This window comes from Amphiprion ocellaris, chromosome 12 (assembly GCF_022539595.1).
Source record: "Amphiprion ocellaris isolate individual 3 ecotype Okinawa chromosome 12, ASM2253959v1, whole genome shotgun sequence".
Taxonomy (NCBI): domain Eukaryota; kingdom Metazoa; phylum Chordata; class Actinopteri; family Pomacentridae; genus Amphiprion; species Amphiprion ocellaris.
Genome location: NC_072777.1, coordinates 1,018,398 through 1,031,267, shown reverse-complemented (window position 1 = coordinate 1,031,267; position 12,870 = coordinate 1,018,398). Strand labels below are relative to the sequence as shown.

The 12,870-nt window shown below is 35.9% G+C and overlaps 1 protein-coding gene across 1 annotated transcript in view; it reads left to right on the top strand.

The window, feature by feature from the left end:
- The first annotated feature begins 2,382 nt into the window (after nt 1-2,382).
- The window catches only part of hbs1l (HBS1-like translational GTPase), a 45,746-nt gene continuing 35,258 nt past the window's right edge, over nt 2,383-12,870 (top strand). Inside the window, exons 1-4 of the mRNA XM_055015805.1 lie at nt 2,383-2,556; nt 3,129-3,197; nt 7,462-7,593; nt 10,182-10,418. Of these exons, the coding sequence (XP_054871780.1) occupies nt 2,514-2,556; nt 3,129-3,197; nt 7,462-7,593; nt 10,182-10,418 (481 nt within the window). The 5' untranslated portion in view covers nt 2,383-2,513. The remainder of the gene's footprint in view (nt 2,557-3,128; nt 3,198-7,461; nt 7,594-10,181; nt 10,419-12,870) is intronic.

Below are 12,870 nucleotides of genomic sequence, written 5' to 3'. Positions count from 1 at the left end.
TTTTACAGTCTTCACAGTCTTTACAGTCTTTACAGCCTTTACAACCTTTACAACCTTTAGAACCTTGGCAACCTTTACAGCCTTTAGAGCCTTGACAACCTTTAGAACCTTTACAGCCTTTACAACCTTTACAGTCTTTACAACCTTTAGAACCATTACAACCTTTACAACCTTTAGAACCTTTATATCCTTTACAGCCTTTACAACCTTTACAAACTTTAGAACCTTTAGAAAACCTTTACAAACTTTGCAACCTTTACAACCTTTATATCCTTTACATCCTTTACAACCTTTTGAACCTTTACAACCTTTAGAACCTTTAGAAAACCTTTACAACCTTTGCAACCTTTACAACCTTTACAACCTTTATATCCTTTACATTCTTTACAACCTTTTGGACCTTTACAACCTTTAGAACCTTTAGAAAACTTTTACAACCTTTACAACCTTTACAACCTTTACAACCTTGACAACCTTTAGAACCTTTAGAACCTTTACAACTTTTACAGTCTTTACAGTCTTTACAGTCTTTACAGTCTTTACAGCCTTTACAACCTTGACAACCTTTAGAACCTTTACAGCCTGTAAAACCTTTACAACCTTTACAGCCTTTAGAACCTTGACAACCTTGACAACCTTTACAGCCTTTACAACCTTTACAACCTTGACAACCTTTAGAACCTTTACAGCCTTTAGAGCCTTGACAACCTTTAGAACCTTTACAGCCTTTACAACCTTTACAGTCTTTACAACCTTTAGAACCTTTACAGCCTTTACAACCTTTACAGCATTTACAACCTTTAGAACCATTACAACCATTACAACCTTTACAGCCTTTACAACCTTTACAACCATTACAACCTTAAAGAACACTAGACTCTCCCGGCTTGTTTTCAATCTCCACTTGATGCTGGTTTCTGCAGGTGATGAACAGACATTAAAGCTCTTAAACTGTTTCTATGTTGAGCTTTTCTTCCACATAAATGACACATAATCATTAAGAGAGATTGTTTTTGCTCACTTGTAGAAATTAAACTTCTATGTTCATAATCAAGTTTCCCAGAACTAAACTTCTGACAGATTCAATCAGCTCTTGGCTTCTATTCCAGAGGTGGAAAGTACCAGATACTCTAATATTATACTTTACTGCTAATTAAGGTAATCCTACTCTACTTTAGTATTTCCATGCTGAGCTACTTTCTCCTTCCGTCACACCTCAGGGGAAATATTTCACTTTCTCCTCCACTACGTTCATCTGGCAGCCTTTTAAGATACAAATTTATGAGAAAAGAACATTTCACACTTTTATTTCTATGAAACACGTGAATTAAACAAATTACAGACTTTATAAATATATTTCTGTATTTTTAAATTAAATGAAAGCTAGCTGATGGAGGCTAAAGAGCATTTCACACTTTTATTTAGTCTATTTAGTCTTTAAAAGTCCACAACAGACACTGTCTAACTTGCAAAAATGCATTTATTAGTGATGCTTGTTGCTAGAAAGTGTGCAGGAGTCCTGTGGAAACTTAAGATGGTGGTTTTAAATATATTATGACATTTAAATAATTTTATACTTTTGATATTTGTCTTTATTTTTCTAATACATTTTTATATGTTAGATTTTTCAAAAATATATGTATATTTATTTTTAAGATTTGTGATTTTTATTTTGATTATTGAAAATATGTTTTGATAAAAATATTTTATTTTTTTGAAATATTTTTGAACATTTCTAATGCCTAATGTTTGATTTTTTAAAAAAATTTATGTAATTTGGATATTTTCGATTTTTATATTGATTTTAGATTATTTAAAATACGTTTTGACAAAATCTTTTGTTTTTTAATTTTTAAAAAAATTCTAATATACGTTTATGCTTGATTTTTAAAAATATATTTATTTTTAACATTGTGAGATTTTTAATTTGATTTTCTATTTTTTAAAATGTTTTGATAAAATTTTTTGTTTTTTTAATTTTTAAAAATATTTGTAATACATTTTTATGATTGATTTCTTTTTTGAATATATATATTTTCAATATTTTCGATTTTTATTTAGATTTGACATTATTTAAAATATGTTGTGATAAAATGCTTTGTTTTTAAAATATTTTTATATATTTAAATGTAATTCTAAAAACCTTTTGCGAGGATATTGATCAGTATTGATCTAATCCCAGGTCCATTGAAACTACAGCCGGAAATGACGTCACAAAAACTTGTCTGAAAGCAAATTTATTATTTTTTGTATTTAATTATTTGACTGTTAAATGTCTATGAAACACGTGAATAAAACCAATTAAAGACGTTATAAATATATTTCAGTATTTTTAAATTAAATGAAAGCTAGCTGCTGGAGGCTAACTTCACCCAGCGGGAGGCTAACCTCCGTAGCGGCAGCAGCAGCGATGGCAACCGGGCGGTGAGACACATGTAGCCGCAGCAGCAGCAGCAGCAGCCTGGGAGCCCTAAAACAGTGACCCCGGGGCGGACAGAAGGCATACAAGCACCATGTCTCGCCACAGAAATGTTCGTGGTTACAACTACGATGAAGGTAGTTAACTTAAACCAGTTGTTATTGTCAGTTTACGGCAAGGCCTCGTTAGCCGCTGAGCTAGTTAGCCGCTAAACCCGTTAGCCGCTAGCGCTACAACCAACAACAGAGAGTTTTAGCTGAGCGGCTAACACTAGCTGGTTTAACTGCTGGCGTGGCACCGAGCACAAAATAAATAAATGTTTGCTTGTTTACAGCAGTTGTCAGACTAATTTTGTTATGCTAAACCTCCATGTGTCGTGTCGCTAATTAACAGTGAAGCTAATGTTTACCCTAACTAGCATGCTAACTATCCAGTATTACAATCTATCAAATTATTATCTAAAGGCTGCATCAGGCTACACTGGCGCCTCCTGAGCTCACTGACCTGTTAAGTCTCAGTTAATTAGTTAAATAATTGTATTAATAACCTCACTGCTGAGCTACAGTTTGTTGTGTTTGTAAAGTTGCTGACAGGGCAGAGTGGCAGCTGTCACAGAACACCTCACTGTTTCCCACATGTGTGTGTTTGTTTGGGTGAAGCCAAAAAACCCCCCCAAAAACAACCAACTTAAATGATTTATTTATTCCAGACTTCGAGGATGATGACATGTACGGACAGTCTGTGGAGGACGACTACTGCTGCATTTCACCAGCAACAGGTTGGTCATCGGCCGGATCCATGGATGCCAATATAAACATAAACGATTTATGTTTATTCATTATTTGGACATCATTAAAGCTCTAATCCAGGGGTGTCAAAGTCATCGTAGTTCAGGTTCCAATTCAGTTTGATCTCCAGTGGATCGGACCAGTAAAATCACAGCATAATAGAGAAACAAAATGACAAAAAAATGAGACAAAACGAAACAAAAAAGTGAAAAAAAATGGACAAAAAACAGACAAATGACACAAACAAGACAAAAAGAAGAAACAAAATGACAAAAACATGAGACAAACAACTAAGACAAGACAAAAACATCACAAACAAGACAAAATATTACAAAAATAATGCACAAAACAACAAAATTAAGAAATTAAATGACAACAAATGACATGAAACAAAAAAGACAAAAAAAAATCACATTGACACAAACGAGACAAAAATGACAAAAAAGAAACAAAACAACAAAAACATGAGACAACTAAAAAAAGGACAAAAACAAGACAAAACATTACAAAAAAGGCACAAAACAACAAAATCGAGAAATAAAATGACAAAAAATGCGACAAATGACACAAAATAAAAAAAGAAACAAAAAAATTTCATTGAAAACTTACAGACCAAAAAAAGTGAACAAAAATAAGACAAAAAAATCACACAAATGAAACAAGACAAAAATGACAAAAAACAAAACTACAAAAAATAGTCAAACTACACAAGCGAGACAAAAAGAAACACCAAAAGACAAAAACGACACACAAAACAACAAATAAAGCTAAACACAAAATGACAAAAAAATAAAACAAAAAACACAAGCAAGACAAAAAGGAAACACAAAAGGACAAAAAAACAAAATGTCAAAAACATGAGACAAACGACAAAAATCAGACAACAAATACAAGACAAAAAATTACACAAATGACACAAATGAGACAAATCAAGAAACAAAACAACAAAATGGACTAACAACACAAGCGAGAGACAAAACCCCCCACAAAACAACAAAAATGACACAGAACAACAAAGCAAAACACAAAATGACAAAAATTAGACAAAAAACAAGTGGGACAAAAAGGAAAAACAAAACAACAAAAAACAAAAACTAGACAAAATATTGCAAAAAATGAGACAAACAATCAATGAACAACCTAGTATTTTATTTTCTGATCCAAACAACTTGTCATGGTCTAGAAATTATTTTAAAATTATTGTTTTACTAATTTACAATCTGCAGTTAACGTCTTCTCTGGAATTTTTACACTTTGAGGACCGGATTGGACCCTCTGGAGGACCGCTTTTGGCCCACGGGCCGCATGTTTTACACCTCTGGTTTAATAGGTAACATTTCCTCATGAAAACGACTAAAAACGACTCTATTTTGGTGACTTGTGTACTTAAATTATCCAAAATATTATAAATAATCCAGTAAATCCATGATTTTATTCGACGTAATGGTGAATTTCATTGTGTTTTCCCGTCAGCGGCGTGACGGGAAAACTCCGAATGATGCCTCAGAGAAAAGCTGCACGATGCTGGAAAAACTGACACAGAGATGTGTTGTTTATCTCTGATCTTTATTGTGACATGAAAGAATACAGGAGTTTTCAGAAGATGGGTTGAAAAACTCTGTTTGGAAAGAATGACTCATTCCGAATGATTTTGGGGATTTTGTAGAGGAGTGCATCATCAGAAATATCAAAATAATATGTTAAAATAAAGAAAAAGGCTATTTTCTCATGTCCTTCAGTGATGTTTGCTGTGCATGTGTGAAGCCTGCACGTCAACCTGCTCTTTTAAATAAAGTTTAAAATTCAAGAAGCCTTAAATCAGAGTAAATAAAGTTTTATGAGGAGCGATGTGCTGTTTAAATCAGACATCACACCTCATAGTTTAAGATCAGATCAGCTTTATTCATCCAGAGGACAACAAACAAACATTAGTGAAATAAACACAATAACAGAGATTAGCAGTTAAACAGAAATCAAAACAGAATACAAAGTACAAAACGCAAAATGTCGAAGTGGATGCCAAGGAATAGTGTTTAAAAAAAATAATAATTGGAATAAATAAATAAAATAACTGGTGGTGGGACACGATTTAAAAAAATTTATTCTAATTAATTACAGGCTTTGTAATGAATTAATCGCAATTAATTGCAGTTTTGTAAATAGCAATATTTGACACAATAAGTGAAATTTTTCAATTCAAATAAAATTGTGGTTGACAGTTGAATCAATGAATAGACATATACGTGTTTATAATTTAAAATTTATTTACAAAAGGAAAATTGGACATATAGAAAAAAAGTGATTTTGATGACTTCAAGCCTGAATTTAGTTGTTTTTTCCACTGTATGGCACATAAAATCAGCATAAGTAGTTCAAGGAGCTTCAGAAAGTTGAAAATCCAGAGATTCATTCTGTTTTCATCTTTTCTGGGTCTGATAAATGCTGTCATTTTGATGGTTCTTTTTACAGGAATATCAATTTTTATTTATGTAATTTTTTATAAACAAATAGTTTATAATTAAGTTATTAAAAGAGATATTTTTGTTGTTTAGGTTATTCCTCCTCCAAGGAGGCAGAGCCTCGACGGAGTAAAAACTTAAACCACAAAAATGTTTCATTTCTATTTATCTGCATTTTTCATCTGTCTGCTACATTCACAGATTACTGCAAATCTAAGTGCAATTATAGCGATTTTATTCAACATTTTAAGACTTTCTGTAAACTCAAGCACTGTCTAGAAAAGTGGTCTATTATGGGATGGCTACACCGTTAGCCGTTAGCATGACTCGTAGCTAACGTTAGCTCTGGTGCTAACAGCAACATGTTTTACATTGAGGTGATACCGTCGGCTTGAAGTGACGCAGTGATCAGAAAACTCTTTGTTGTACAATTTGCACACAACCAGGCTTTTATCCAAGCTGCCATCAGGAAGATTTTTAAAAGGAAACTTTCTGTTCAACAAGTTCAATCTTGTCTTCCTTCACTGTTCACCAGAGCCTGACTTCACTCAGTGCTTCCTGTGCTTCTTCTTCATGGCTACAAACAGACTTTAGGTTCATTACCGCCACCTACTGGGCTGGAGTGTTCATCAGAGTTACCAGAAATGAGGGAACTGAGGAGGGTGCAACTAATTGCGTTATTATTTTTAACGCGTTATTTTCGCGGTAATTAATTAAACAAAATTAACGCGTTAAAGTTCCAGCCCTAAAAATAACACCAGTACAAAATGTAAAGTAAATAACAATAAACAGATAAACAGGAAGTAAACAGATGTGTTGCACAGGAACAATAAAAATACAAATAGTGAGACTATTAAAGAAAAGTCTATTTTACAGATATTTTCCATCATTTTCCCAGTTTTTACAGTTTATCAGTGTATATATAGAAATAATCACACACTTGTCTTTAATTTTTCCTCTGTGGCTGACAGGTTTCGGTTTGTTGTCATAGAAAGATGAGTTTTGGAAAATATATTTAGACATTTTATGTAAATTCTTTTTTATTTTGTAATAATCTTTTGGTATTTTTCATGTGTTTTAATATTAATTTTTTATAAGATTGGTGTAATATTTCTTTTTATTTATATTTTAATGTTTTAAAATATTTTCAAAATATATTTTATAATTTGTTGATAAAAAGTCATTTTTAAAATACATTTTTAAATGTTTTTTCATATTATAATAGATTTTTTGGTATATTTAAAAAACATTTTTAAATTGGTTGATTATAAATGAGTTGTTTTTTTTTTAGATTTTTAAGGTTTTTCCTCATGATAGATTTATGGCATGTTTTCAAATATTTTTTAATTTATAATTTAATTTTAGGAATTTTTAATCTTTTTTTCATTTTATGATAGATTTTTTGTTATATTTGTAAAATACTTTTGAATTAGTTGATTAAAACAGATTTTTTTTTTAGATTTTTAATCTCTTTTCATATTATGATAGATTTTGGTATTTTTTTGATATGTATTTTTTATTTGTTGATTAAAAAATATATTTTTAGAGATTTTTAATATTTCTTTCATATTATGATAGATTTTTGGTAGATTTTCCAATAATATTTAAATTTTTTGATTTAAAAAATAGTTCTTTTTTTGTTGTTTTTTGTAGAGATTTTTTTAAATGATTTTTTTCATATTATGATACATTTTTGATATATTTTTAAAATATTTTTTAGTATTGTTCATTAAAAAAATATTTTTTATATTTTTAATATAGTAATAGTAAATAAAGACATGTTTGGTTCTTGCAGCGAATCAGTTCATCTACTCTCGTCAGGAGAGACAAACACCGAAAGAGGAGCCTCTGGAGGAGGAAGAATATGAGGAGGAGGATGTTCCCATGTCTCCCACTGTCAGCCACAACCTGGACCCCCTGGATCAAGGTACCAGTATTTACTGTATAATTTACAGATGAGACACTGCAGCTCCTGGATATTGACATTTGATCATATTTCAGTGAATTCCTTTTCTATCGTCGGTTTGGTTTGTAGAAAGAAAACGCTGAACTGAGCGACCCGCACCATGTTTTACTGTATTTAAATCTGAAAAAATATCAATATTTTACAGATATTTTCCCAGTTTATATATATATATATATATATATATATATATATACACTACTCACAATAAGTTAGGGATATTGTGAGGTCCTCAGTGGATTTCATACATAAGGTGTTTGTTTCACTTCAGTGATTTTGGGGATAGGGAGGCAATTGTATTAGGGTGCTAGACACACCTCATTTTGTGTTTTCCACGTAATGGTCTCACTGTGTACAGTACGCCTTACATATTGGGCCAATACCAAAAAATACAAAAAGACAACCCTTTTCAATGCGGCATCAATTTCAACATTCTGGGGGTATAAAAAGCTGGTATTGTCAGTAAGTCATTCCCAGTTCATCATTCAAGCAGCCATGAACACACGACGTCACTTAACGGACGTGCAGCGCCACCTGGCCATAGCGCGCCTTCAGGTCGGTAGAAGCCAGTCAGATGTTGCTCGTGAACTTGGTGTGTCTCAAAGTGTCATCAGCAGACTTGCAGCAAGACACAGAACTACTGGCAGTGTTGGTGACAGACCCAGGAGTGGAGCCCCACAAGTGATGGACCGCAATGATGACCAGTACCTAAGGACCTATGCACTCAGACACCGTTATGCAACTGCCACACAGCTGCAGGCCTGTTTACGAGAAGTGAGGGGTACTAGGGTTTCCAGACAAACCATTCGCAACCGACTCCACCGCTTTGGCTTGAATGCCAGACGACCGTTGCAGGTGACTCCACTGACACCAAGACACCGCTGTGACCGGTTGCAGTGGGCACAAGACCATGTGACCTGGACAATGCAGCAGTGGTCTACCGTCCTGTTCACTGACGATTGTCGGGTCACCTTGCACAGAAATGATGGTCACCAGCGTTGCTGGAGAAGGCAAGGTGAGCGATACGCCGAGGTCAACATGGTCCCCAGGGTTCGCTTTGATGGAGGAGGTGCAACAGTCTGGGCAGGCGTCACCAGTCAGCACAAAACAGATTTGGTGATTGTAGATGGCACAGTCACTGCACGTTCTTATCTCATAGACATCATAGAACCCATCATCATTCCCCAATTCCGCCAGCACACCCCCAACTTCCTGTTCTTGAATGATAATGCTCCACCACATGGTGCCAGAATTGTCACAGCTCGACTTCAGGAAGTCGGAGTGCCTCATATGGTATGGCCAGCAATGTCCCCTGACCTGAACCCCATAGAGCACATCTGGGACCAGCTGAAGCAGCGACTGGATGCTCGTACCCCACCCCCACATGACCTGGCAGAATTGCATGTAGCACTTGTGGAGGAGTGGAACGCATTGCCTCAGAACAACATCATGAGGCTAGTTAGGAGCATGAGACATCGCTGTCAAGCTGTCATTGCGGCAAATGGTAGAAACACCTGCTACTGACTTTGTCAGTTTTGGTTATTTGGGGCTATCTTTGTTATTGTCTGAATTGTTGGGGTAACAAATGTTGTACTAACGAAAATGGTGCTTCTTTTCATTCATTAATAGTAATATCAAAGGGAACTATGACTTATTTCATTAAAATTCAGACCAAATAGGAAAAGCACTCATGTAAATAACAATATCCCTAACTTATTGTGAGTAGTGTATATATATATATAAACACCTACATGTCTTTTATTTTTCCTCTGTGGCCCCAGTTTGTTGTTGTAGAAAGATGATTTTTTGAAAATGTTTTTGGACATTTCGTGTAAATTCTTTTATATTTTGTAATAATCTTCTGATATTTTTCATGCATTTTAATATTTTATTTTTATATATGTTTGGTTTGATATTTCTTAGATATTTTAATGTTTTATATATTTTTTGGGATGTTCTCGAAAATATTTTTTCATTTGTTGATATAAAAAAGTCTTTTTGTTAGAGATTTGTAAATTTTTTTGCACATTGTGGTCACTTTTTTGATGTATTTTTAAATTTTTTATTAATTTGTTGATTAAAAGTGTAGCTTTTTTAAAGAGATTTTTAAAATATTTTTTTCCATATTATGCTAGTTTTTTTGATATATTTTTAAAAATATTATATTAATTTGTTGATTAAAAATGTTGTTTTTTAGAGATTTTTTATATTGGGATTTTTTGTTGATTAAAAATGTTTTTTATTTTAGAGATCTTTTAAATATTATGATAGATTTTTTTGGTATATTTTACTTTTTTAATTTATTGATTTAAAAACGGTTTTTAGAGCTTTCTATACTTATTATGTTAGGGTTTTTTGTGTATTATTTATGTAGTTTAATTTTAAAACAAAACAAATTTTTTTTGCTGTTGATGTTTTACTCCAGTCATCTTCCAAAATGTTCCTGATTCTTTTTGATTCTTGTGCTTGAAGACGGTGGCATCTTCCTGAATTAGAAATAGATTTATTCTCATTTTAATCTGTATTTTTTAAAATCTTCTGTCTTCCTTTAGCCAAGCTGTACTCCTGTCTGGACCACATGCGGACCGTGCTGGGAGACGCCGTACCGGACTCGGTTCTGACCCAGGCCGCCATCAGATGTGGCTTCGACCCTCAGAGGGCTCTGGACGCCGTTCTGTCTGAAGACTCTAAAACGGCTCCAGTCACCAGGACTACGACCGAGGAGAAAACTCCGGCGGCGAAGGAGAAAACGCCGCTTCCCCAACGAACCAAACCGGAGGCTGAGAAAGGTACACCGAGAACCACATAAATACAACATGTCACCTGTAGGAACACGTTACAGCAGCGGTTCTCAACCACTGGAACCGAGAGAATAAAAGATTCATTCCAGAACTGGAGGACATTTTACATCCAATAATCCATCTATAAAATCCTAAAACATTCAGTCCTGTGTAAATGTTTTTGTCCTGAGACCAAATCTGTAAAAACTAGGAGAAAAGAATGTTTTAAATGTTTTAAATACCAAATAAGTCTGGAGTTCCCCTAAAATACCATTTTTCTCTTGTCCTCCCCCCGATGACCAAACTGAACCTCTGAAAAAACAGTTAGAATTGAAATCTCCTTTTTTCATTTTATTTTTTAAAAATGATAATTATTATACATGGAATGTGTCCTACAATATGTTAGCAGAACCTGTTGATGACGTTTTTGTCGTTCCGTGTCTCGTTTCTGTTGTTTTGTGTCTTGTTTTTGTCGTTTTCTGTCTCTATTCTGTTGTTTTGTGTCTTGTTTTTGTCGTTTTGTGTTCTGTTTTTGTTGTTTTGTGTCTTGTTTTTGACATTTTGTGTGTCATTTTTGTCATTTTGTGTTGTTTTTGTTGTGTCTTGTTTTTGTCTCGTGTCTCGTTTTTGACGTTTTGTGTCTCGTTTTTGTCATATCGTGTCTGCCAGAATGACTGAAGATTTGCAGATTCCACTGAATTTGTCCAAGATGCTGTAAAAATCATACATAAATGACTTGAAAATGATCCAAAATTGCAGAAAATTTGTCCAGAGTTATACAAAAGTTGTCAGAAATGACAAAAATCTTCCCAAAATGACTCAAAAATTGATCAAAATTACTTAAATCAGCTCAGAAGGAACTGAAAGTTATTAAAAATGACTGAAAACTAAATGGCCACATTCTTCGGTGCTGTGATTTGTGGTCATCAATAACTAATAAACAAATGCTGAATTTATTTTTAAAAAGCTGCGTTTTTGACAGTGCCGTATGGGGGAATGAGCAGCCTTGGAGGAGGACTGCGCTCTGCTTTTCTAGTTCTTATTATTATTTCGGTCTGGAACGGGTTCTCAGTGCATTTCACTGCAATAATCTGGAATCTGAGGCTGTTTTCTCCAGAGGACACTGAATAAAAGCTGATGTTAAATCGTATTTATTAGTATTCTGCTAACTTTACAGTGCTGTTGTACATATGAGGTGACACATTCAAGTTCAGTGTTTTAAAAAAATGCCTTCTCTCTGCTCTTCTGTTTACGGCTGATCCGTCTGGTTTCTCTCCTTCCTCCTCGTCATCCTCACTTGGCTTTCGTAAGGTAAGGAGCCTTCCTGTCTGCTGCTCTCACAGACGTCACATCACACAACACAAAACTCAACTTATCTCACCTTTTATTGCCACATAGCCCAGTTAGCAGCGGTACCAGTCTAAATATAAACCCTACAGGTGTGAGTCCAGTTAGTGGTCTAAAGTTAAACCCTGCAGGTGTGAGTCCAGGTATCGGTACCAGTCTGGCCCAGCTCATGTCTGAGCACGAGCAGAAGGGTAAAATGGGCGGAGCCAGGTCTCCTCCATCCCTGCTGAGTCATCTGTCTCTGGGGACGTTGGCGTCTCTAAACGTTTCTCAGACTTCGGCTCCCTCCAAACTTTCGGTTTCCCTCAGTAACCTGCAGCTGAACGGCCTTAAAGTCCAGACCCTGACTCCTTCTCATCCCGGGTTCGGACTCGGGTCGATCCTGCAGAATTCTCAGCTGTCAGCTGATCCAAAGGGAAGCCCGTCATTGGCTGATCTGATCCAGGAGCACTCCCAGCTCAACCAGTCCAGCAGCGTCTCTCCTATCCAGAACCAAACCCTGTCTCTGTCCGATCTTGCCTCTCAGCACCAGAGGACCCAGAGGACCCAGAGGACCCAGAGGACCCAGAGGACCCAGAGGACCCAGAGGACCCAGAGGACCCCGGTGTCCTCGGCGTCCTGGGCTCGGCCTCAGGAACTCCCCCCTGGCGTCTGTGCAGAAACCTCCAGCAGCTCATCTGGGTCGCCGCTGTGCCTCGCCTCGCTGCTTTCACCAGCGAAACCAGAGCGCAGCGAGGCGGAAAGTACAGCTCCACACCACAAACCAAACCACCGAGGCCCCAAACCGGGTCAGAGCATCGATCTGAGCGCGCTCATGGCCCTTCAGCCGGACGGAGACCTCCCCTCCCCGACCTCCCCCGCTCCCCTCCGCCTCACTTCTTCTGTTTTTGCTCCACCGTCGGTTTTTGCCATCAGTTTGTCGATTCAGAGCCGCAGACAGGCGAGGATGATGAAGCTGAAGGTCCAGGAGGCGGGTTTCCAAAGATCACAGGAGCAGCTTGGCCCACTTTCACCCATCCAACCTTTCCGCTTCGACACGCTGTCGCCCGACGACGTCGTTCGAGCGAATCAGAGCAGAGCTTTCACCAGGTAGACAGATTAAAGGACGGATTAA